This window comes from Schistocerca americana, chromosome 7 (assembly GCF_021461395.2).
Source record: "Schistocerca americana isolate TAMUIC-IGC-003095 chromosome 7, iqSchAmer2.1, whole genome shotgun sequence".
Classification (NCBI taxonomy): Eukaryota; Metazoa; Arthropoda; class Insecta; order Orthoptera; family Acrididae; genus Schistocerca; species Schistocerca americana.
This window is the reverse complement of record NC_060125.1, coordinates 593,805,361-593,832,749: the sequence shown is the minus strand read 5'-3', so window position 1 is coordinate 593,832,749 and position 27,389 is coordinate 593,805,361. Positions and strand designations below refer to the sequence as shown.

The 27,389-nt window shown below is 41.9% G+C and overlaps 1 protein-coding gene across 1 annotated transcript in view; it reads left to right on the top strand.

Moving 5' to 3' along the window:
* Positions 1–2,740: 2,740 nt before the first annotated feature.
* Positions 2,741–27,389, top strand: part of LOC124623133 (prostaglandin reductase 1-like) — a 96,372-nt gene continuing 71,723 nt past the window's right edge. The window contains exon 1 of the mRNA XM_047148924.1: positions 2,741–2,917. Coding sequence (XP_047004880.1) covers positions 2,741–2,917 — 177 coding nt within the window. The remainder of the gene's footprint in view (positions 2,918–27,389) is intronic.

Below are 27,389 nucleotides of genomic sequence, written 5' to 3'. Positions count from 1 at the left end.
CAATACCAATAATCTTTGACCCTTGCCACAGATGCCTCATCTTCTTCTACCATCATTTTCCCATCCCCACGACGAGCAACAGCGACAACCTCTCAATAGCTGGTGCTCTACTGTTACCATGAACTGACTCCCACACCACTCCCACACAGCTGGCAGCTGTGGCCTCCACTTACTCTACAGCTCCGTCCACCTGTCATGGCACTGACACCCCATCTCTCCCAGCAACGCCATTGGTACACTGGGAGATGTATTCACCTGCACCTCCTCATTTCTCAACCTCCTCTAACTCACAACATCTAAGCATCTAAGTTGATATCTATTCCTCCATGTCAGAACTGGTACAAGTTGTTATGAGTTCTATCTTGAATGCTATGTCGAAGGTAAAATTACACAGAGTTATCAGCAGATGACAACAGTGGTAGAAGAATTTTTACTCCTACAACTCACATCAGGTAAATGCTGGGATGGTTCCTGTGAAAGGGCACAGCTGGCTTTCTTCCCCATTCCTCCCTAATCCGATGTGACCGATGACCTCGCTGTTTGGTCCCCTCCCCCAAATCAACCAACCAACCATTCCTACAGCAGTGATACAGTTGCAGTGTGTTTTTTGTTCTCCATCTAATGAGTGTAGATTTGACAGCAGCAGTATCCCACATCAGCCAGCCCAATGTGGTGCTTAGGTATGTTAGGCTGTCAGATCGTGTCGTGGTAGAATGTTTTCTCATGTTCATCCTAACAACAAATCAGTCTAGGCTAATCATTTTCATCTACAAACATGTATGTCAAATGGTTCAAATGGCTCTGATTACTATGGGATGTAACATCTGAGGTCATCAGTCCCATAGAACTTAGAACTACTTAAACCTAACTAACCTAAGGACATCACACACATCCATGCCCGAGGCAGGATTCGAACCTGCGACCCTAGTAGTCATGCGGTTCCAGACTGAAGCGCCTAGAACCGCTCGGTCACAATGGTCGGCAGCATGTATTTCAGTTCGTGCCAGTTTGACATCAGTTTCATTTCGCCTTCATAGCGTACACAAATACACATAGTTACAGTACATTAATAGGTGATATGCACAGTATGAGGATGAAAGCAGTTTATTCCATTTTTTTTTAGGAAGTCGGGTAGCATTGATTTCTGATTCCGCCTGATATGGAAATTACGCCAGAATTCAGTAACGCACAGGGACACATGTACGAGAAGCATTCAATAAGTAATGCAACGCATTTTTTCCTCGGCAAATTCCCGTTGAAAAAATGCTGAGTTTCTTGTGGGACAACGTGGAATATTCCCGCTTCAGCCCCTATAGGCCGCGGCGCTGTAAGTAGCCTTCAAAATGGCGTCTGTAACGCAGGTGCGTTCTAAGCAGAGAGCCATCACGGAGAACCAGAGCATCGCAGATATTCATAGGCGCTTGCAGAATGTCTGCAGAGACCTGGCAGTGAACAAAAGCACGGTGAGTAGTTGGGCGACGCGTCTGTCGTCATCGCAACAAGGTCGCTCAAACCAGTCCAATTTCCCGCGTGTCAGCCGCTCACGCACAGCTGTGACCTCTACCATGTAGGAACGTGCAGACACTCTCATTCGAAGTGATCGACGGATCACAGTCGAAGACCTCACTGCTCAACTACGAGTAGAAGTCTCTGTTGGTAGTACTGACACACTCGTCCCCTTGTTGTGGTATTTAAAGGTGTCTGCCCACCGCGTTCCTCGCTGTCTAAAGGGAGGATGCTAAGTCGTCTTATGTCCCGACCAGATTAGATTGTGTGATTGTTGTATTGAATGCTTACGCCGAAAATAATATTTATTTATTATCAACATTTTAGTATGGTTTCATACAATTGGTCTTGTCAGTACATATTGGATTGTAGCAGCATACTCTTGCTGACTTTTTTTTCTTAATTTATATAGCTGAAAGAGAACTCGTGCAAGTTTGTTAGCTAAGTAATTTATATGTCCATCCCAAGATAGTCTTTTATCAACCATAATTCCAAGTAATTTTACACTTGGACGGCAGAGACAGGTACCTTAGTGTCCAGTAATGACTGATGTGTAGAATGATTGATTTTCGAACTTAACAAGAAAAATATGAGGCATTGTTGAAGAAAAATCGTCGACCGGAGATGAAATACGAGGGGAAATGGATTTCTCAATGTAATCTTAACCAAAGATTAGTGTCTAGTACTGATTGACGTATGAAATGATTGAATGCAGTGTCAAAGCATTCCATGGCGGTATGATAGTGTCAAAGCATTCCATGGTGGTAAGCTTTTCTCTCATTAGTCTCTCGAATGCTGAACACATAATTAGAGACGAGCAAACGAAAAACAACGCACAGGACACAAACACAGTACAATAAACGATTTAAACGCAAGGAACGCAAAACACATTTAAACGAATGGCGCAGAGCACAGCGCTACCCTGTCACAATCTCTCGAGAGTTCACAAAAGTCGAATAGTCGATATACGGTTTCTATCGTTTTCGATGTAGCGTGTATACGTCATAATGACGTCACATCGTATCCAAGTCCGGTGAACTTAGCATCCTCGCTGTCTAAAGGCGGGTCCACACTGAGCGCGCCGCGCCGCGCCGTGCTGCTGCAGCGCGCGCACAGCTGTAGCAGAGGGCAGTGCGCCATCCGCGCCCCGCCGCGCCGCTCCGAGGCGCGCACTGTGTTCCAGTTGGAGCGCGAGCATGGTCTGGAGATGGAGCGAACCGAATCCCCGTCTAAAATGAGCGCGCGCAAACGCGCCACTTCCTTTGATGTACCGACAACAGCCGGAAAACTGCGCGGCGCGGCGCGGCGCGAGGCGGCGCAGCGCGGTTCGCCGTCCACACTGAGCGCACAGAGCCGCTTTGCGCGGCGCGGCGCGGCGCGGCGCGGCGCGGCGCGGCGCGGCGGGCTCAGTGTGGACCCGCCTTAACAGAAAACCACAAAGAGCAACAAAGGGCGATATGCGCGAAATTGCTTGCACGCTACGAGGCTGGTCGTGACAATTTTGGTCGAACGTTGTCATAGGCGGTGAATCGTGGGTTCATCACTTAGATCCGGAAATAAAACCGCAGTCCATGGAATGGCGCCACACGATCTTTCCTCCGAAGAAAAAGTTCAAAGGTGCACGCTCAGCAGGTAAAGTAGGCTAATGGTGACAGTCGTCTGGGTCTCTGTAGAGGTCATTGCGTTTGATGTTCTCCCTCATGGTACAGCAATCAACTTTATTTATTTTATTTTATTTACACGTCAAGTTCCGCAGGATCAAATTGAGGAGCAAATCTCCAAGGTCATGGAACGTGTCAGTACATGAAATTACAACATAAAAGTAATAACAGATAAAAATAAATGTTCATGGACCTGAAAAAAGTAAACGCTATCAGCAATGCGATAAGAATCAGCTTAATTTTACAAGGAACTCCTCGACAGAATAGAAGGAGTGACCCATGAGGAAACTCTTCAGTTTAGATTTGAAAGCGCTTGGATTACTGCTAAGATTTTTGAATTCGAGTGGCAGCTTACTGAAAATGGATGCATCAGTATACCGCACACCTTTTTGCACAAGAGTTAAGGAAGTCCGATCCAAATACAGGTTTCATTTCTGCCGAGTATTAACCGAGTGAAAGCTGCTTATTCTTGGGAATAAACTAATATTGGTAACAAGAAACGACAGTAAGAAATATACATATTGAGAGGCCAACGTCAAAATACCCTGACTCGTGAACAGAGGTCGACAAGAGGTTCGTGAACTCACACCACTTATTGCGCAAACGGCCCGTTTCTGAGCCAAAAATATCCTTGTAGAATGGGAAGAGTTACCCCAAAATATAATACCATACGACATAAGCGAATGAAAATAAGCAAAGTGGACTAATTTTCGTGTCAAAGTATCACTCACTTCAGATACCGAACGAATAGTAAAAATGGCAGTATTAAGTCTTTGAACAAGATTTCTATTTACGGCTGAAATCATCGCTGCAGTAACCGCTTTATGATCGCTGATTCCCTGTTCTGCGTTAACTGTTTCAAATAGTTCAGGTCTGTTTGTCACCAGAAGGTCTAATATGTTATCGCCACGAGTTGGTTTTCTGTTTAACTGCTCAAGGTAGTTTTCAGATAAAGCACTTAAAATAATTTTACTGGATTCTTTGTCCCTGCCACCCATTATGAATGTTCGAGTCTCCCAATCTATATCTGGCAAATTAAAATCTCCACCAAGAACTATAACAAGGTGGGGAAATCTACTCGAAATATTTTCCAAATTATCCTTCAGGTGCTCAGCCACAACAGCTGCTGAGCCAGGGGGCCTATAGAGACAACCAATTACCATGTCTGAGCCTGCTTTAACCGTGACCTTCACCCAAATCGTTTCACATTTCGGATCTCCGTCAATTTGTTTCGATACTATTGCACTTCTTATCGCTATAAACACGCCTCCCCCTTCACTGTCCAGCCTGTCTCTGTGGTATACATTCCAATCTGAGTTTAGGATTTCATTGCTGTTTACATCTGGTTTCAGCAAACTTTCTGTCCCTAGTACTATGTGGGCATGGTGACCGTTTATTAATGAGAGCAGTTCTGGGACCTTTCTATAGACGCTCCTGCAGTTTACTATTAGCAGATTAGTATTGTTATTCCCTGTTGGATTTTGCCTACTCCTACCTTGCCGCGTCTCAGGAGGCGTCTTGTCGGGCCTAGGGAGGGAATTCTCTAACCTGAAAAACCCACATGTGCACTCCACACGTACTCCGCTACCCTTGTAGCCGCTTCCTGCGTGTAGTGCACGCCTGACCTATTCAGCATATTCAGGGGGCCACTACATTTCTCCACCCGATAGCGGAGGTCGAGAAATTTGCACCCCAGATCTCTGCAGAATCGTCTGAGCCTCTGTTTTAAGCCTTCCACTCGGCTCCAAACCAGAGGATCGCGATCGGTTCTGGGAACGATACTACAAATAGTTAGCTCAGATTCCACCCCGCGAGCGAGGCTATCCGCCTTCACCAACTCCGCCAACCGCCTGTATGAACTGAGGATGACCTCTGAACCCAGACGGCAGGAGTCATTGGTGCCGACATGAGCAACTATTTGCAGTCGGGTGCACCCAGTGCTCTCTATTGCCGCCGGCGGGGTCTCCTCCACATCGAGGATGAGACCCCCCGGCAAGCAGACAGAGTGAACACTGACCTTCATCCCCAACCTTGCCGCTATTTCCCTAAGGGGCTCCATCACCCGCCTAACGTTGGAGCTCCCAATCACTAATAAACCCCTCCCCCCGTGTGCCTGCTCGGACCTTGCTGAAGGAGCGGCCACATGTCCACTCACAGGCAGAGCGGCCGATGCCACATAGCCAGCCTCCACATTGACCTTCCGCCTCGCGCGCCGCGAACGCCGCTGAACCCGCCACTCCCCTTGGGGAGAGGGTGGTCCAACCGCGCCCTGTACCCGCGAAGACGTCTCGACAGCAGGGACAGTGGGTGAAGCATGTTACACATGGGGTGTACCATGCGACGCACCAGACTCCCCACTGCCGCTACAAACCGAGGCAGCAGCCTGAAGACGACTGACCGCTGCCATCAATACGTGCAGCTGTTCGCGAACAGTGGCCAGCTCCTCCTGCGTCCGTACACAGCAGTCACACATCCGATTCACAGAACGGGCATATGATTAGTGCAACTGAAGAGTTCAAATTTTTAGGTGTTCGGATAGATAGTAAGCTGTTATGGAAAGCCCACGTTCAGGATCTTGTTCAAAGACTTAACACCGCCATTTTTACTATTCGAACGGTATCAGAAGTGAGTGATACTTCGATGTCTTTATCTGGTAATAATTTCAGAGATGAATTATAGTGTGCCTCAATAAAGTCTTCAGTAATTTAAACCTAGTGTAAATTAAAGAGAATGCATAAGAACCCATCATCTGAGTAGTCCATAAAAATTTTCGTTGTTCAGTATGCTGAGAGGTTGTGAAGAATGTTTGTAAACAATAGTAAATGGTTTTTCATCAGCACAAAATGTCGATACGTTTCATAGGCTGACTGTAATTATAATTTTTGTGTATATCGAACGATGATCAATTTTTCGGTTTAAAGTAAAAACGGAAATGTGACTGTTACGCTGTTCACCTCGAAGTACCTTACACAAAAGCCATCCGCAAATTTTGTTTGACTGCAATCAGAGACCGCTGCTTTAAATTGACACCGGAAGCAGCATATCGTTTCAACCTCCAGACTTATTCCCAATATTACTCTCCTGTGTAGAATCCTATCAGAGGTCGTCTTGGTCACTCCCGGTTCCGATCTGTTTTCTCTTGAATATATTCATCCTCGAGACGAGCGTTTTGTGTCTACATCTACATACATACTTTGTAAATCACTGTGAAGTGCGTGACTAAGGGTACGTCCCATTATACCAGTTATTACTGCTTTTTTGCTCTCCATTTACGATTGAATTGCAAGAAGAATGTTTAAATATCCGTATGCCTTGAAAGGTGGCTACACTGAGCCACAGCGCCAGAGATTGCGCCAAAGAGTTTTATTCCGCCGCCTCCACTGGCAGTGCTTGTCGAGATGTGGCAGTAGTCAGTGCTTGTTGAGAAGTAGTAGGAGTCAAGTCGTCGTTGAGATGTCGTCGTAGTGTGTGGTTGTGCAGATCTTGCTGAGAGGATATTGATAGCTGTACTATTTGAGGCCATGTTTTATGCAGTTGTTTGATGGGCTAGACAGCAGATGTTGTTCGAATGGAGATATTGTAATGATCAGAGTGCCTTTCGTCAATATATATGAAGGTAAAAAAAAAATCCCTTTTTATCATTATTTCAATGTCTTAAATAATGCGTCATTACAGGTTCAGTCAACAAAGCATCTGGCTTGTGTTCTTGTATTAGAGTGTAATTCTGGTTTCCTTACGCAATTATAGTAGTTATATTTTTTTTTATTGCTTCAGTATAAATGGTATTTAAAATTTCTTGTGTTATTGAAGAAGAACCGTGCCAGATGTGTACGTTGAATCACACTTCCATACACAGAACAGTTGCACTTGTGGTTTGGTTTTGTACGTTTTATAGTTGCTGGGGACTTAATTAATTAACTGTGTTAACGGAAATTTTCTTTCATTGTTTGTTGTTATTCTATGCAGTCAGATTGCGTACTAAAACTAGTCAGGGCCAACCGTTTACGAGACTTCGTAATCGGACAGACAGATACTAAAATTAAAATTATTTGCATTCTATTTAATTAAGCCCCCATGCACGTGGCGACCGCTGCTTCGGATCGTCCCTTGGAATTCTTTTGATTGTAAAAATAGTAGACAGTAGTATTGTTGTAGTAATTTGTAGTTTAGTAATTGTAGTCTATATTGCATGTGTAGACTTGGTAATTGTCATTCTTCTAATGGTATTTTTTGCAGAATTTAATTTTTGATTTCTTGTATACGCGTTTGACAATTTTGTGCAATTATGAAGATTTCAATTGTTCGTTAATCGTGTTTGAGGGAAGCATTTCGTGTGAATGGTATTGTTGGTGATAAAGTGTCATTGTGTGTAATTTTCGTATAGTGACGAGTTTTGTGTATTTTGTAAATGATTACGCGATCGATGAAAAAGGCAAAAATGATGAACAGTCAGAATGACGAAATTGTTGACATGGCGAACTCGCCAACACAGGAGAACAGTATGACGAATAAAGAAGTGGAAAACAATTTAATAAGTCGGGATAATAGTCCGGAACCAATTCAAAATTTTTCACAATCAAAAAATTTTCAGAATACGAGATTAACGACAGAAGATTCTGGAATAGTATCAAACAAAGATAGCTTTACAGCTATGACGAAAGAAGTCGATTTTGCGGGAAATGTTAGGGGTGAAAAGAGTTTCGAACCAGTTACTATGGAGCAGTTGATGAGTGCTATATTAAATTTGGGATCACAAATAGGAACAATTGAAACCAAGATGAAAGCAATGACAACATGGTTAGACTCACGAATAGAGACATGTTTCAAAAACATGAAAGATGAATCAAAGAAAGAAATTAGAGAAGCAGTACAACCGATTGAATGCTCACAATAATAGTTTAATTTCAACAGAAATTAGACAAGAGGAACAGGACAGAGAACAGGAAGAAAAAGATCGCGTGATAGTACAGAAATTTTCAGAGTTAAATTTACAACGTGCTCACGATAAGGAAGAAATATTTGAAAGAATCGAGGAATCAGTACCAAATGACAGGACAAATAACTTAACGTAACAGTATGAACAGTTAACTACTAAGTGTGACAATACCGAAACCCGAGTCGCGACACTTACGGAAGACGTAAATAAACAGAAAGAAAAAATAGGTTACTCATCGGAAAGAGTTGAGGAGATTTCAGATAAACTGATGAGTCTTAGTTTAAATGGGGACAGAGATTCAGATGATACAGCTCCATTGCCATTTGCAGAAACCAAAGATTACCAGAACATAAATAACCATGTTGAAAAACAGGGAAAATTTAATGGATGCGTTAAAAGGGAAGTTGAGGCATTACAAAAGCAAGTCAAATAAATTGAAGGCGAAATCGTAGGAAAAGACAGCAGAAGAAATTTAGAATCACAGATAGCAGAGGGCTTTGAAGACAATAATTTATTTCATTTATGGGATGCAACAAGAGAGCGCCAGGCGCGCGAACTTGACAATAATCGACATTGGGACTGGGACAGACGCGGTAGGTCTTTGTCGCCACAAGGAGAAAACTTTGACTATAAACACTTTTTGACTGTTCGGAAATTTAAGATCTTTCGCAGTTCTAAGGATGACATACATCCATGTGCATGGTTAGATCAATTTACGTACGCACTTCCAACAAATTGGCCACTAAGTCACAAACTGGAAATTACGTGCGGCTATTAAAGTCCTCAGGGGATTCACTACACTAAGTGAATATGTGCCGTAGCGTGCATAGGGCCCCGAGCTGTAGTGGTGCTATTTCCCTTTTAGTTTTCTGCACCGCTGCCTACTCTTTTACTATTCTTTGCATCTGTCAAAACAACTCTTCAACTATCAATCTATCTAGAGAGTCGTTAAAGAATAACCGGATATGACTATTTTACCCAAAAGTGATTTCGGAAATTAACATTTAGACTTACTGTACCTTCAGCAGCATTCATTCGTAGTTTACAAGAAATTTTACCTGTTTATCTTCGTGACAATATTACTTCATATGTTGACGATATTATTATTGTTAAACGTTCTTGGAGTGAGCACAACAAAATTTTGGATTCATTATTACGTATCTTTGCAAGAGTTGGCATTACAGTGAACTTGGAAAAATCTGAATTTGGTCGTTCTCAGGTGAAATTTCTCGGTCACATTATTTCTACAGAAGGTATTCTTCCTGATCCAGAGAAACTAGACGCTATTCGTAATTATGTTGTTCCTACCACAAAACGTGATGTTCGTAGTTTCCTTGGTGTCTGTAATTTTCTTAGACGCTTTGTTAGATTGGACGATTTGGCCACACCTCGTTTTTGCGATCTATCTGGAAAGTTCTTTTTAAACGAAAATCGGTTGACAACTCTGTTTGGTTAGTTTGTATTCCTGATGAGTGGGTTAATAAACTGATTTGGTATACGCATTTCAGTTATGCACACTTTGGTCCCAGAAAATGCTTTCATAAATTACGAGAAAATTGCTACTTCAGTAATATGGAAAAACGTATTCGATCTGTTCTTGCTAAATGCAAATTATGTCAAAAGGCTAAGCCGCCAACTATTTCTCACAGAGCACCGTTGTTTCCTATCATTCCAGCGAAATTAAAGGAGATGGCTGCAGTCGATTTGTTCGGTCCAGTGGTTCGTTCTACTAATGGTTTTGCGTACATTTTAGTAGCAGTGGAATTGACATCAAAATATGTGTGTTTTACACCTTTACGCAAAGCAACCGCTCGTTCAGTATCTAACGCTTTCATCAAACATTTTCTTAAAGAAGTGGGTCATGTTGATAAGGTTATATCAGATAATAGATCACAGTTTCGCTCTAAAATTTGACTTCGTACTCTATGGCGTTGTAAGATTAAACCAATTTTCATTTCACTTTTTCACCCTCAATCTAACTCTTCAGAGAGATGGATGAAGGACATCAATAAATTGTGTCGACTTTATTGTCATCAGAATCACAGAACTTGGGATCAGTATCTTCATATTTTTCAAAACATTCTGAATGAACTCCCTAATGATTCAACTTCTTTACCGCCTATATTGATATTAAAAAACAAAGCACCGGCAAATCGCATTTCTCAAATAGTTCCTTTCCCGCCTACACGGAAACTGCGGCATTCTGAAGTTGTGAACCTGGCTCTGCAAAATATTGCATCTGCGGCTGCTAGAAGAGAGAAATCAGCTAAACGTCCTGGTCGTTTAAAAACCTTGGCAGTTGGTCAAAAGGTGTCTCATCGTTTGTCTCACAAAGGAAAAGGCTTGTGTCGCAAATTTTTTCTGCTTTATAACGGTCCATATAGAGTTCGGAAAATTATTCATGATAATACTGTCGAAGTAGAAACTCTTAAATCTCGGCGCTCTAAGGGAGTACATCATATATCGAACGTTAAAATTTTTGTGGAATGACATACTTTTGAGAGACTAACAGTTACATGTAAACACACAGAGAATCCAAGGATACCGCACCGTGTTCCGGCGGCGGCACATACTCAAAGCAACAGTCAAGTCTGCGCGCCGCACAAGGCAGTCGTTGACCGCAAACAATTACTTCCTACGTCACGCGCCTACAGCTGATCGAGCGCTCAATGCGAATGCACTGACAGCCGTAAACAAATACACAGTCTAATTTCTCTGATTAAATTCAGTATAAAGCTATAGTGACTTGGTAAATTATGTTATTAACGTTCAGTATTTTTCAGGATACGGTTGTATAAAATATTTAAGAACTTCAGGTAATTTCTGTGTGTGTCCGACGTTAAGAGGACTTGCTATCGAGAAATTTTCAGGAAGAATGTCATTTCGAAGAAGAAAGTAATAAACTAAAAAGGTAACTATTAATTGAGTTCATTTTTCAGGTAACATATTTCCACTTAGGTACGTACTTTAGACGTAATTTGCTGCTCGCGATTACGTGATTTATACTTTGTGTTAACTGATTTTGACAATGATTGATTAATGAACAGGATTGTTACTTATGTATATTATGCATCACTTGGCTGCACTGCTTTTTCACTGATGTCACACATTTTTTTATTATGTGCCTGCTGTGCTTATTTATTTAAATTATAATTGTCACCTGATTAGTTGTGCTGATATGGTTATGTACGTAGGTTATACTTTGTGATTTATCTGCTTCCGCCTTCATGTTTACTTATTAAGATTTCATATGAGCATGTATTTGCTTATGCTGATATGATGCTAATGACCTGTTTATTATGTAAGATATATATTTGCTGCTTTGCGTATGGATTGCATATTTATACATTTCTGTTTGTTGTCGTAAGTACTCTTCAATATGGTATATAGAAATGCTGATATACGGTGTACGAACATGGAGTTTAGGTCACACTATGGTGTTAATTATAGATTGTTTGCTTGGCAGAGCCTCGTTGTAGGAATTGTGCTGCATCCACTTGTTGACATTATGTTCTCTACTGGTATATTGTCTCGCTATTGCATGTTTTGCTTACGCTCAGTGCCTTATATTTTAAGATAAGAAAATGAACTGCTATAATTCGACGAACGACATTAGTACAAGAAACTTCATAGAAGTCACATGAGCTGGAGGTTTTATGGAAGCTGTATAAATTTATGCTAATAGGAAGGAAGCTAACGACATGACATACCAACACTAGGGTTAGACCATTGACAGTTATTACACTGCATTCTTCGTGAGCAATTGAAATAGGAAGTGACACTTGACACAAGAAATACTCCACATGTATGTTTCTGATTTGCCATGATTCTTGAAGTGGTGTACACACTGTGAAATATTACGATTTATTCACTCAAAGTCTTATGTGATCTTTTGTACTACGTACTCATACTTACTTACTGAGAGTTATTCAAACTAAAGGCTGTTAGAAGTCATGTATGCATTTCTCTTGTTTAATGATGGACAAGGTAACCAAAATGTATCTTATAATTCATAATGAGTAGAAGATTTGGGTCAGATGGATTACACAGAGGTTGTGAGTGGACACTGTGTCTTCGGATTGCATGGGATGATGAACTGAAGTTTGCACTAGGATTTTATCTGTACTTGTTCGAGGAGACTGACTAGAGGAAAGAGTTGTTATGGAAGTGAAATGATATTGGTAATAAGGTTTATATGTATCGACGTATTGAAGAGGTATTATTGAGGTATTGAGATTGTGTGAAGCTGATGATTATTGGAGTTTTGGTGGACAAGAGGTAAGGTAAATGATATTGATGATAAGGTTTATATGTATCGACATAAGAGATATTATTGAAGTATTAAGATTATGTGATACTGATGACTATTGGAGTTTTGGTGGACAAGAGGTAAGATAAATGATATTGATGATAAGATTTATATGTATCGACATAAGAGGTATTATTGAAGTATTGAGATTATGTGATGCTGATGATTATTGGAGTTTTGGTGGATAAGAGGTAAAGTAAGTGAGGAGCATATTTTTTTTGTTGGTTTATATGGAACAAGGAAGATGAAGTTGGCAGACCAGAACACTCAAGTAGAAGGAAGATAGTCTACACACACACTTTGTTAAATCACTAAGCAGTACATACTTTTTTTTGGAGAGAGGAAGTATATGCATATCTTGGCACACTGACAGTTGTTCAGCAACAGTACATTTGATTTGGCTTGGCAAACATTGCTCTTGACATGATGACTATGACATTGACTAACTATTATTGACTGTTATACATTGCTGCCACTACTACTTGATACACATGATGAACATCAAATTTTGACAGAATTGCATTCACACAGTTAACACTATTCAATTACACAGTAGCACGAATGTGGATGAAGGATGAGTGAGTGTGTTTTGTGTGTTTTCCCTTCCTAATCCCAAATAATTGGTACCGACCTATCTCCTAAATATTATTTTACTTGTTTGTTGTGGCTTGCACTGACACCCATAAATATTATAGGTTTACTGATATTTGTGTATTTGTAATAGTAATATGACAATTATCTGATATCATTTGTGTGTTTATTATAATTTGTATGTTTAGTGTAAGAGCATTGATAATAATTTTGTAAGAGCAATTGTGTGTGCATTCAAACTGTTGTTCATACCTGCACTTGTTCAACATTGATGTGTGCCACTTAGAAATGTTTAATTTCTGCTGACGAACTGTATGATTAGTGATAGTGAATATTATGGACTGTTACTTGCACTTTTTCTACATGATTGGTGCCACTAGGACATGTTTAATTTCTGTTGATAAACTCTGATGAACAGTGTGATTAGTGATAGTGAATATTATGGACTGCTGTCTGCACCTGCTCAACATTGCTAGGTGCCACTAATGGAACTGCTTCTGCTGAATGATGTCACTTGTTGGTGTCTGCACCTGTTCAACATTGCTGGGTGCCACTAATGGAACCGCTTCTACTGAAATAATGTCACTTGTTGGTGTCTGCACCTGTTCAACATTGCTGGGTGCCACTAATGGAACTGCTTCTACTGACATAATGTCACTTGTTGGTGTCTGCACCTGTTCAACATTGCTGGGTGCAACTGATGGAACTGCTTCTATTGAAATGATGTCACTTGTCGGTGTCTGCACCTACTCAACATTGCTGGGTGCCACTGTTGGAACTGTTTCTACTGAAATGATGTTACTTCTTGCTGTTTGCACCGGTTGACCATTGCTGGGTGCTACTGCTGGAACTATCAACTACTTTTTTTTTGAATCATTGAAAGCATTTTATGTGAACATTTGTATAAACTGATTTTTTGTGTATTGTGTAAACTATTATGTAAAGTCACATGTATGAAGGAATTTGTATTGCTTACTGTATTTTATATATTAGGTTATTGAAAGGTCAGTGCAAAGCCAAAATTTTATCTAATTATGTGATATTTATGTATTAATATTATCTTTTATTTTTGTCTGTATTTTTGTGGACGAATTTGGTGGTATTTTCACCACCAATGCTGGCAAAAATACCATCAAATTCTGGCCCGTGGAGGAGGGGCATATGAAAGGTGGCTACACTGAGCCACAGCGCCAGAGATTGCGCCAAAGAGTATTATTCCGCCGGCTCCACTGGCAGTGCTTGTCGAGAACTCGTAGTAGTCAGTGCTTGTTGGGATGTCGTAGTGAAAAGTTCTTGTCGAGAAGTGGTGGTGGAGAGTGCTTGTCGAGATGTCGTAGTGGAGAGTGCTTGTTCCATGTTTTATGCAGTTGTTTGATGGGCTAGACAGCAGATGTTGTTCGAATGGAGATATTGTAATGATCAGAGTGCTTTTCGTCAATATATATGAAGGTAAAATATTCCCTGTTTTTTCATTATTTCAGTGTCTTAAATAATGCGTCATTACAGGTTCAGTCAACAAAGCATCTGACTTGTGTTCTTGTATTAGAGTGTAATTCTGGTTTCCTTACGCAATTATAGTATTTATATTTTTTTTATTGCTTCAGTATAAATGGTATTTAAAATTTCTTGTGTTATTGAAGAAGAACCGTGCCAGATGTGTACGTTGAATCACACTTCCACACACAGAACAGTTGCACTTGTGGTTTGGTTTTGTACGTTTTATAGTTGCTGGGGACTTAATTAATTAACTGTGTTAACGGAAATTTTCTTTCATTGTTTGTTGTTATTCTATGCAGTCAGATTGCGTACTAAAACTAGTCAGGGCCAACCGTTTACGAGACTTCGTAATCGGACAGACAGATACTAAAATTAAAATTATTTGCATTCTATTTAATTAAGCCCCCATGCAGCCTGCTGTAATTAATCTTATCTTGTTCTCACGATCCCTACGGATGTGTTACACAAAGGCGTGTAGTACGGGGCTGAGGAAGTCAAACGGCAGGATTTGGCGACTGACCGGCTGCCGTGGTTTTGGGTTCTGGGAGTGGGGAACTTGACCGGGCCTCGTAGGCAGGAGGACGTTTTATCAGCCATGGAGTATTGGTCAAGTGACCAAGGAGCGTTTGCTGTAAAGGCGTATTACAAAAACTGTTATAGTTTCTAGGGCGCCGTGCCTCAGTCTGTATCTGTCTGCCCGACTGTTAGCAGCCCTTTTTCTCTGGAACTCTTTGGCCTATCGAGTTCAAATTCACGTCACCTACTGAGGTCTATAGTCCTTTGGTGATGTAAAAATTGTAATCTTCTAAATCAATACAATCAAAAGATACGGTCACTGATGTCACATATTTTTATACTCATTATGGAGGAATGCTCACTCAGTTTTTCAGTATAGCAAATGGGAAGTTGCGGTACAGATAATGGCCCCAGATCGACAGTGTGAGTTTGTGTGTGTGTGTGTGTGTGTGTGTGTGTGTGTGTGTGTGTGTGTGTATGTGTGTGTGTGTGTGAAGTGTTATGAAACAATGTGTGTATAGTATGTGCAGTGACTGACAGTGAGATATGACTGAACAGTGTGGCATTACATTATTTAATATGTTATTTGTAAAAAAAAAACGTATTCTACACCAGAAGTAAATCTAATGATTATTTGTAACTAGAAGTCTGTAAATATACGCTACTGGCCTTTAAAATTGCTACACCGAGAAGAAATGCAGATGATAAATGGGTATTCATTGGACAAATATTTTATACTAGAACTGACATGTGATTACATTTTCACGCAATTTGGGTGCATAGATCCTGAGAAATCAGTACCCAGAGCAGACACCTCTGGCCGTAATAACGGCCTTGATACGCCTGGGCATTGAGTCAAACAGAGCTTGGATGGCGTGTACAGGTACAGCTGCCCATGCAGCTTCAACACGATACCACAGTTCATCAAGAGCAGTGACTGGCGTATTGTGACAAGCCAGTTGCCCGGCCACCATTGAGCAGACGTTTTCAGTTGGTGAGAGATCTGGAGAATGTTCTGGCCAGGGCAGCAGTCGAACATTTTTTGTATCCAGAAAGGCCCGTACAGGACCTGCAACATGCAGTCGTGCATTAGCCTGCTGAAATGTAGGGTTTCGCAGGGATCGAATGACGGGTAGAGCCACGCGTCGTAACCCATCTGAAATGTAACGTCCACTGTTTAAAGTGCCGTCAATGCGAACAAGAGATTACAGAGACGTGTAACCAATGGCAACCAATACCATCACGCCGGGTGATACTCCAGTATGGTGATGACGAATACACGCTTCCAATGTGCGTCCATCACGATGTCGCCAAACACAGATGCGACCATCGTGATGCTGTACACAGAACCTGGATTCATCCGAAAAAATGACGTTTTGCCATTCGTGCGGCCAGGTTCGTCGTTGAGTACACCATCGCAGGCGCTCCTGTCTGTGATGCAGCGTCAAGGGTAACCGCAGCCATGGTCTCCGACCTGATAGTCCATGCTGTTGCAAACGTCGTCGAACTGTTCGTGCAGATGGTTGTTGACTTGCAAACGTCTCCATCTGTTGACTCAGGGATCGAGACGTGAATGCACGATCCGTTACAGCCATGCAGATAAGATGCCTGTCATCTCGACTGCTAGTGATACGAGGCCGTTGGGATCCAGCACGGCGTTCCGTATTACCCACATGAACCCACCGATTCCATATTCTGCTAACAGTCATTGGATCTCGACCAACGTGAGCAGCAATGCCGCGATACGATAAACCGCAATCGCGATAGGCTACAATCCGACCTTTATCAAAGTCAGAAGCGTGATGGCCCGCATTTCTCTTCTTTACATGGGGCATCACAACAACGTTTCACCAGGCAACGCCGGTCAACTGCTGTTTGTGTATGAGACATCGGTTGGAAACTTTCCTCATGACAGCACGTCGTAGGTGTCGCCACCGGCGCCGACCTTGTGTGAATGCTCTGAAAAGCTAATCATTTGCATATCACAGCATCTTCTTCCTGTCGGTTAAATTTCGCGTCTGTAGCCCGTCATCTTCGTGGTGTAGCAATTTTAATGGCCAGTAGTGTATGGGTACACGAATTAGCTTATTTTAAATTGGTCTAAACTTGCAAATATTTTGACATGTCCTATATCCTTGTAAAAAGAGATCTACGGATGAATAAAGCTACTACTACTACTACTGCTACTCGAAAGCTCACTCATCAGAACCTATAGGGTGTTTCCAGCTGTCTGAGAATCACGACATTCGGCAAGTAGCAAGGTTTCACAGTTCAACTAAAGAAAGAAATATGAAAATTTTTAGGTTGTAGTTATATACCATAAAAATAATTTTTTTTATTATTTTTTTATCCATCTGTTTCTTCCTCTGTCCGTCTGTTAAGACCCTTTATCTCTGGAACAGTTTGGCGTATCAAGTTCAAATTTGTCACATACAAATATCTACAGTCCTCTGTTGGCGCAAAAATGGTAAGCTTCTAAATCAATCCATTCAAAAGATGCGGCCATTTATGTCACGTATTTTGATACTCGAAAATTCAAACGTCAAAATCTGGAGGGTGTTTTCGTTGATCTAGAAGCACAGAATTTGGCAAGATGCAAAATTTCATAGTAAAAGTAAAGGAAAAACACCGAACATTGTTAATTTGTAATTATATCACACTAAAAAAATTTTTTTGTCATTTTTTATCTGTCTGTCTGTCTGTCCGTCTTGTAAGACTCTTTTTCCTCTGGATTAGGTTTACGTATGAAGTTGAATTTTATATTACATACTAAAGTCTGTGGTCCCTTGGCTGTGTACAAAATTTAAGCTTCGAAGTCAATGTAATCAAAAGATTCCGTCATTTATGTCACAAACTTTGACACTTGCAAACTCGCTCGTCAAAACCCATAGGGCTCTTCCTGTTGACTTAGAATCGTGAAATTTGGCAAGTAGTAAGGTTTTACAGAACAAGTAAATTAAAAATCTGAAACTTGTCAAATTGTAATTATATCACATAAAAATATCTTTTGCCATTTGAATATACATTGCACTCTGCCAATTTGGTTGGAGTTCAACGCACTTTCTGTTGAGAGTTATTTTACCCACGCAGTCTCTCGTGCCATCTGCCAACGCTATCAGCCTTTGGGGGAAAAGGTTTGAAACTATTGGTAGGACTACAAATAAGAGATGCGGTAGTGGAAAAGCAAGCTAGACCCAAGAGAACATTGGTCGTGAGCGTGAAGCTTTACCAAGAAATCTGTGAAAATCAGCTTGACTGCACAGTGTGGAACTTGGTCTCAGTAATCGATCAGTCATACTGCTGCAGTGTCAGTGGATTTGCTTAGACTCGCATTTCCTTGTCGCCTCATCACCAGAAATGGTGATATTCCTTAGCATTTCCTGTTCGCCAGGTTTATCGACCCCAGACTTTTTTCTTTGTGGTTACCTGAATTCCAGAGTTTGGCAGGAAAATAATCCAAGAACCAGAGATAATTTGAAGGAGCGATTTCGTTGGGAAATAAACAACATGCCATTGAAGATGGTACACAACATCGTGAGGGTATTCACCCTCAGGCTCCGAGAGCGTGTGCAAACCTGAGTGATAGCATATTGCAAAAAAAAAAAAAAAAAAAAGAAAAATACAACTTTCAAGGTAAACTAGTAATTTCCACTCATGTACAATAGATACATGAAGAGAAAAATAATTTTTTTAAAAATCTCCATTTTGTGTGAAATTTATTTATGTTCCGGTTTCACTGCTTCACTCTGTATAATCCTAGTCGTCATTGGAAGCCGGTTCTTGGAATTTTGTAATTTGGCTTTCTTTGGACAGTTTACATATGTCCTCAAGAGTGTGTCAATTCGTGTCTTGCAAAATATCTGTGACTGTCTTGTTGGTCAGACAAACGTGTGACTGAGTGTGAGCCTGCAACTGAAGAAAACTTCACAAGCCAAAATTTCTAAAAAACAAAAACATTTTATTGAATGAGCAGTTTCGACGGAGCTATGCTGTAATTATCCGATCCGATCCGATGATGGCAGCGTAACTCTGTCGAAACCGGTTTTAATAAAATGTCTTTCTAGCGATCTTGCCTTGAGAAGTTTTCTTCAGTTACCATACACTGCAGATCGCCCCCCCAAACTGACCATGTGAAAATACTTGTGTTCTTGTAACCATACAATCTGGAGATGGGTGTAGAAAGCAGGTGGGGTCCAGAAACAGTGACGCCATTGTGCCGAGTGGAACCGACCCAGCGTTTGTACAACAGTCTTCGCAGCATATGTATGAATGGCTGGTGGTCGCTACTGTGTCCAAATGTGAGGGAGGTATAGATTCAGCATATCGATAGCAGTAAGGAGAAAAAAAGCTTTTTTACTTGGAAAATTATGTGTGCTATAGATATTGAGATTCGTTCCAGAGCCATAGCCGTCAAGAGGAGACATTTCCAGTACATTGCTCCGTGACAGATTGCGGCAGTAATCCTAATATTTAATTGTAGTTACATTGATAAATATGTGCCTGGTCCCGACAAGGTTGCGCACTATCCCCTGTTATCTTTAACGTATACATTGAAGAGGCGCTGAAAGAAGTAAGGGACAATTCACAGACAGGTGTAGTAATTCATGGCCAACGAATAGATATGATAAGATATGCCGATGATATAGCTGTCCTGGCTGAAAGAGAAGAAGATCTTGTAGTCCTACTGAATAGAATGGGTAAAGTTATGGATGAAGAATATAATATGAGAATTAATAAAGCAAAATCAAAAGTAATGACATGCGACAAAGAAGATCAAGTGAAAGTCCAAGTTCATGTAGGCAATGAACTGCTTGAACAAGTTGATAAATTTACTTATCTGGGCAGTAATATTTACCAGGGATGGAAGGAGCAAGGCAGAAGTGAGAAGTAGAACAGCTCAAGCAAAGGCTGCTTTCAACAAGAAGAAAAACATATTAACATCTAAGAGCATCAGCCTTGAAATCAGGAAAAGATTTTTGAAATCATATGTGTGGAGTGTGGTATGCTATGGGTGTGAAACATGGACTCTCGGGACAGAGGAAGACCAGAAGCTAAATTCTTTTGAAATGTGGTGCTATAGTTGGTTGGTTGTTTTGGGGAAGGAGACCAGACAGCGAGGTCATCGGTCTCATCGGATTAGGGAAGGATGGGGAAGGAAGTCGGCCGTGCCCTTTGAAAGGAACCATCCCAGCATTTGCCTGGAGCGATTTAGGGAAATCACGGAAAACCTAAATCAGGATGGCCGGACGCGGGATTGAACCATCGTCCTCCCGAATGCGAGTCCAGTTTCTAACCACTGCGCCACCCCGCTCGGTATTGCGGTGCTATAGACGCATGCTCAAAATAAAATGTATCGACAAGGTCACAAACGAAGTGGTTCTGGAAAGAGCAGGTGAGAAGAGAAGCTTCTGGAGTTTCATTGTTAAAAGAAGAGTGCAATTTACAGGCCATCTATTAAGACATAAAGGACTGCTGAACACAATCATAGAGGGATATGTCGAGGGAAAAAGACCAAGAGGAAGACCACGACTGAGGTACATGGATCAAATCGTGAAAGATGTGGGATATAACACCTATAAAGAAATGAAGAGAAAAGCTGAAAGACGCACAGAATGGAGACAAGCTGCCATTGTAGCTGTTGCAAACCAATCCTTGGATTGACCACTACAGAAGAAGAAAGGTCCCCAATATTATTGTGAGTCTGGAGATGGCCACAGAAAGCAGAGCAGCAAGCAAGTAGGCCAGGTACGGAAACAGCATATCAGAGGACGCCTTTGTTCTGAACGGGGGTTCCCCATCCTTTGTACACTGGTTCAGACAGACCGAGAAAGCTTCCGGCTTAAGACGCTTTGGTTTGCAGCTCCCCCAGGACAGACGAATAGTGAACTAATACCAAGTTTGCATTGAGTCGCCATGAGGACTGCGTGTGCTGCGTGTATACTCTGCGGAAATTTGAGAAGATGCAATAAGGAGAGTATTTGCGCTGCGAGCGCTGATAGCATTCGAACTCCCACCCCTCAGGTCCTCCCGGGGTGTGGGGTCGTCCACGGCCAGCTGACCTCTCTCTGGCTGACACGTTCTTTCGCATCTGCGGTCATGGGCCTTATTTACTGTGGCAGTTCCCTCCATCGGCGCTGCACAGCGGCACGGTTAGCTTGTGGGATGTATTTGACGATCTGTACACCACTTTTGTGGGGTTTAACTGTCAGTGCAATATGGCGATATGTACAAAATAGTTTTGTCGCTGAAAGTCTCGTCTATAGGAAAAGGAGGCGGACACTGCTCCCACACTGACATCATCAGTAATTTGGCGGATAAATTCAGTAAGAGCCAATCAGAATACTCCATTCATTCACAATATGTCTTTCATGACGGGGCATCGGAGCATCTACAAACTGGTTCGAAGGAGGCAAGGTATCTATGGAAAGTTCTGAGAAAGCAAGTGTTCAAAGGCAAGTTGAAGCAGACCATTCATCTCTGGTGGGGATGATATCACTCATCCGCCACTGTGGCATTAGGACATCTCCAGACCAGTAGTTGTAGGACATCGAAAATTTCCGCCATTTTTCTCTTCTGCAGGACAGTGCTTCGAATTCTGTTTGTGTAATTGTTCTGATTTCCCCTGTCTGTGCTTAGACAGCGCTCTCTTTCCAAACAACAAGAATTCTTTTATGATTAACGGTGTTTTCGCGAGCATGCACAGACATGTCCCACGAGTATATGCCTAACATACGATGACAAGCAGATACAGGAAGTGGACAGTCTTAAGTTCTTGGGATTACAGCTTGATAATAAATTCAACTGGGAGGAGCACACCACAGAACTGCTTAAGCGTCTTAACAAATCTCTATTTCCAATGCGAATTGTGTCCAACATAGGGGATATAAAAATGAAAAAGCTGGCATACTATGCTTACTTTCATTCCATAATGTCATATGGGATTATTTTTTGGGGTAATTCATCAAGTCAAGCTACAGTTTTCCGGGCACAAACACGTGCAGTAAGAGTTATATGTGGTGTGAACTCAAGAACATCCTGCAGAAGCCTGTTTAGGGAACTAGGGATACTAACTACTGCTTCCCAATATATTTATTCCTTAATGAAATCTGTCATTAAAAATATATCACTTTTTCAAACCAACAGCACAATTCATGGAATAAATTCTAGAAATAAGAATAATCTTCACAAGGATTTAAAGTCACTTAGTCTTGTACAAAAAGGTGTGCATTATTCAGGAACACACATCTTCAACAACTTGTCAGCAGCCACAAAAAGCTTAACAACCAATGAAATTCAGTTTAAGAGAAGCCTAAAGGATTTATTGGTGGCCAACTCCTTCTACTCCATTGATGAATTTCTCAGTAGAACTAACTGATTTGTGGGTGTCATATTATAACTTCTGCACGATTTCAGTGCAGTAAATAAATAAATAAATAAATAACTTTTTTATTTTCAATTCAGTGCATTAGTATTTGTAAAATGACTCTTTCATACAGTGTTCATTAAAAATGACGATTATTTCACTTGGGACCTGTGGAATGGTACATTAGCTTATTTGTTTTAGTTGTAAATATTTGTCATGTATTGTTGGTTTTCTGACATGTTCTACATCCTCGAGGACCTCCTCACTACGGATCAATTGGAATGAAAGTAAATCTAATCTAATCTGATGAAGGCTTTTAGTGGTGAGAACGTTTCCAATTTCTGAGACGTACGTTGACAGCAGGACATCACGATTTTCAGGAAGGGAACACGTGATGCATGATGTTCCATTAGGATCATCAGGAACAATGCAATCGGTGTTATTCTGGGGTATTTTCGTAAACAGGACCTGTTAGGACACGAATTTCCATGCAGACAAACTGAGACATCACGAAAGCTCCTACAGCAACAACAGAATCGACAGCTTACTATTTCTGCGACACTTTAAGATTTCCGAGAGGAAGACATGGCTCTTATTTACACAGACATGTGACATCAACCTTTTAGTTGCATCTGCGAGGGTGAGCCACTATGCAAACATCTTGCTGAGGGTTACCCACTATGCAAACATCTCTCTCAGCACTGGACCACAGCTATGTGTCATTGCACCAGCAACGGTGCCTAGGTGAACACGTATTTCGACAGGTATTTCTCAGGTGTCATGTATGAAAGAGATGCCGCCACCTCATGCTTGCGGGACCCGAACTGACACCTGCGCATGGTTCGGTAGCTGACGGCCGCATCGTCATTTTGCAGGGGCCGCTGGTGCATTCCGACTCCTGAGAGTGTGTGCGATGGCGTCATGTGCGTTCCAGTGTAGAGGGGAAGGTGGGCAGTACATGCTTCGCGATCAAAAGATTTTTAACTATGTAATAACATGTGATGTGTGCTTCATGGCGGTATTCCTTGCACGATTGGAATAAAAAGAAAGGCGATAGATTTAATTACATCTTACAAAACCCGCCTCTTTCCAAACAGCAGAGAATGATGAGTGAGAGAAATCCAACCCCACAGATTTTTTTAAATAAATAAACAATATAACTTGAATTTCCATTCATGAGATCCTTCCTCTCCACCGCAGAGCCGCCAATTTCCAGGTAGGTGAGGAATGAGGCATAGAGGGGGGCGGGAATGGGTGGTGGGGAGTGGGGATCGATTCCCAGAAAAATTCTTTAAATAAATAAATTAACTATATTCTATACACAGCCTTGAATCCCATAAATTGTTTAAATAAACAATATTCCCCACACTGTCTAAATTGTGTAAACAAGCTTCCATACACTGCAATCGATTTCCAGACAAATTCTCTAACTAAACAAATAAACTATATTCCATACATTGCCAGAAATAATTAACCTATATTTTATATATTCTATAAATTTTTTAAACAATATTCCATACACTGCAATCGAATTCCCTCCAAATGACCGATCAACTGAGTCTTTTTCCCGCCAGTTTCCGGGAGGGAGGGTAGAGTGGGTGGGAGTTTACCAGAGAGGGAGAGATTAATTAATTGATCAATTTAATTAAGTAGTCAATAAAATTGATAAGAGTGGGTAAAGGGCTATTTCAATAACTCAGACCTGAAAGTATACCTGTATCAGGAAGGGGGTGAGTTAGAGGTTTCCTCAGGGGTGGGGGTGAGGGAGGGGGCGGGGGAATTATAAGTTAAGGACCGTCAATCAAAAGGAAGAATCCTTTCAGTAGAACAATAGGTTATGGACCTGTCAATAAAAGGAGAACAATAGGTATGATCCTGAGTATATACCTGCCCCTGATGTAGGCAACCCGCACTAACAAAACGCGTTGGTAACCCTGTTGTCAAACTACTTGACACCGGAGTAGTCGTCAAATGATGTCCCATATGTACTCGATTGGAGATAGATCTGGTGATCGAGCAGGCCAAGGCACCGTTTTGACATTCTGTAGAGCTTGTTGGGTTGCAACATTGGTATGTACGCGAGCGTTATCCTGTTGGAAAACACCCCTGGAATGCAGTTCATGAATGGCAGCACAACAGGTCGAATTACACTGCTGTCATGTGAAGTCACACCCAAGACCATAAACCCAGTTTTAGGTCTAGTGTGGCTAGCATGCAGACAGGTTGGTTGCAGGCCCTCAAGTGGTCTCCTTCTAACCAACACACGACCTTGCCACTTGGTTAGAACCAGCTTTGATCAGGAAACACAACAGACCTTCACCCTTCCCTCCAATGAGCTCTCACGTGACACCACTGAAACCGCAAATGTTGATGGTTTGTTGTCATTGGAATGCACACCACAAGGCCTCTGGGTTGAAACTACTCTTGAAGTAATGGATTTACAACAGTTCGTTTTGTCACTCTGATTCCAACTGTTGCTCAAATTGCTGCTGCAGGTGCCTTATGGTACGCCAGAACAATATGCCAAACACGATGGTCTTCTCTCACACTATTCCCACGTGGCCATCTGGAGTCCAGACGTCTTGTGGCCATACCACTGCTGCCAGGAATGATGAACAGTGGTTACATTTCTGTTAAGTCTTTCTGCAGTATTACAGAAGGAACCATCAGCTTCTCATAGCCCTATTACACAAACTCATTCAATCTCAATGAGGTGTTGACAATGGCGTCTTTGCCGCCACGAAAGCATTCTTGACTGACATCAACTCACTAAGTCCAATCTCAAACATAACTAACGCTCACGGCTATATTTTCTTCTTTATTGTTATTTCATGCCCCCACACCCCATATGGAGGCGGGAGGGGTGGGCTCTTTGTAGGAAAGGAACCCACTCTTCTACCAATGGGCAATAAAAAAGTAGATGAAAAAAGAAGAAACAGATACTGGAGATATATACGCTGATTTAAAATTTTTTAAAGGTAAAAAATAGAAAGGAATTTTTGAGATATATGGTACATGACTTTTTGCACTGGTAGTTAAAAACAGGAATAATAAGAGGTAAAATGAAATACAATAAACGCACGTTTAAAACATGTTACCAAAACACTGATATGTGAAAAAAGTGGCTTGGCACATGTCACTAGAAATTAGAAGGATATGCCATATGATAGGGAGTCAGTTGTTGAAGGGAAAAAGGTTGGCCAGTGAAGAGGGTAGGAATTTGGTGGTAAAAGAATGGAGGACTGGTGCATTGCAGCGATGGGATAGAAGTGACTGCTGGGACAGGAGAGGGAATGGAGTGGAGTGAAAACTGGTGACACTGGTTGGAAAAGGGGCTGGGAAAAGAAAGGCAGGAGGGGAAAAAAGAGGGTAAGGAGGCATGGGTAGGGGAGGTATAGGAAGCCCTGATAAGAAAGGTTGGCTGGAATGAGCAAGTAACTGGTAGGATGAATAAATTTCAGGATGGAATCATGATCTGGGAGAGGGAGATGGTTGAAGTTTTGTTGGGAGAGCATGTGGAAAGGTTGTAAATTGAGGATTGGCAGTATGTGCTGGCAAAGGTGCGGTAGCATATGAGGATTAGAAAGTGGAGGATAAATGTTAGGATTATTGGAGTCACGTTTGCAGGTGATGTAGATTGTGTAGAGCTGTTCAGTGTGAGTGAGGAGAGGTGGGAATGTGATGAGTTGGTAAATGGGTGCAGAAAGTAATGCAGAGTGCATGGCATTCGAGAATCTGGACAGACTTATAGAATTTGCAAGGGGTGGATACCCATGCAATATTTTCATAGCACATGATGGTGCTGATTAGCGATTTGTGCAGATGAGGACAGTAGAGGTGTTGCGGCATAAAGACAGCGCCGGCACGACAGTCGGGCACGACAGAGAAGAAGAGGCTGTGGGACAAGGTCATCCAATCGCATGCTGACCGGCCTCCCTCCAGGACGACAATGCGACATCAGCGGCCCCTAGGTGAAGACCACATAAGCACCGCGCCCGACTATTGTTCTTCGATAGCAGCTTCAACGTTAGTCACTTCATTAGCTGACACATTGTAGCCTCTGTCGTTCACAATTTCTACATAGCACAGACTTGTGTTAGTGCTAAAGAAGACTATTTTGCATGTCGCCCTTTGCTTATGACACATCTGTGTAATCAAAGTTAAGTACTTGTATTCGACTAGTTGTAATAAAAACTCTTTAATATGAGTTGTTTGATTCTTTCTCTAGCGAACCGAGTATGCAGGGTTCCTAGACAAACAACATGGCGACGAAGATGTCCAAATATCATAGCGACAACGTGTTAACATTTCAAACCCATAGCAACTGGCTGCCACACATCGGCCGGCCAGTGTGGCCGAGCGGTTCTAGGCGCTTCAGTCTGGAACCGCGCGACCGCTATGGTCGCAGGTTCGAATCCTGCCTCGGGCATGGATGTGTGTGATGCCCTTAGGTTCGTTAGGTTTAAGTAGTTCTAAGTTCTAGGGGACTGATGACCTCAGATGTTATGTCCCATAGTGCTCAGAGCCATCTGAACCAATCTGCCACAGATTTCAGTTTCGTTGTGAGCTTTGTGTTTTGCTGGCGCCATAACTCCACTTTGTGTTTTCTTTGCAGGAGTATGTTTACATGTTTTAACAGCGTCTCTTATAGTGTTTATTCTATTCAGTGTTTTCAGGTGGGCGTTGCAGAAATCTTTTTTTGCTTGTATGCTTATTTTTATTGCTTGTATTGTCTGTTTATTGCATTTGGCTATTCCAAAATGAGCAACCCCCCTCTCGTGCCTCCTGCTCAGGCGCCTTGGCTGCAAGCGACAGATGCAATGAAATGCAGCTGACATAGATGTTTCCGTTTCAGACGCAGCGGACTGCAACCCTTCTACACACGTACAGCAGTTACTCGCAACCAACCGACCACGCAGCGCGCCCAACTGACCAACGTGCAGCAACTGTTGCTCCGAGTGCCATACTGACTTTTCGCCAGTTTGACGAAAAAGAAGAGGAATGGCTCGA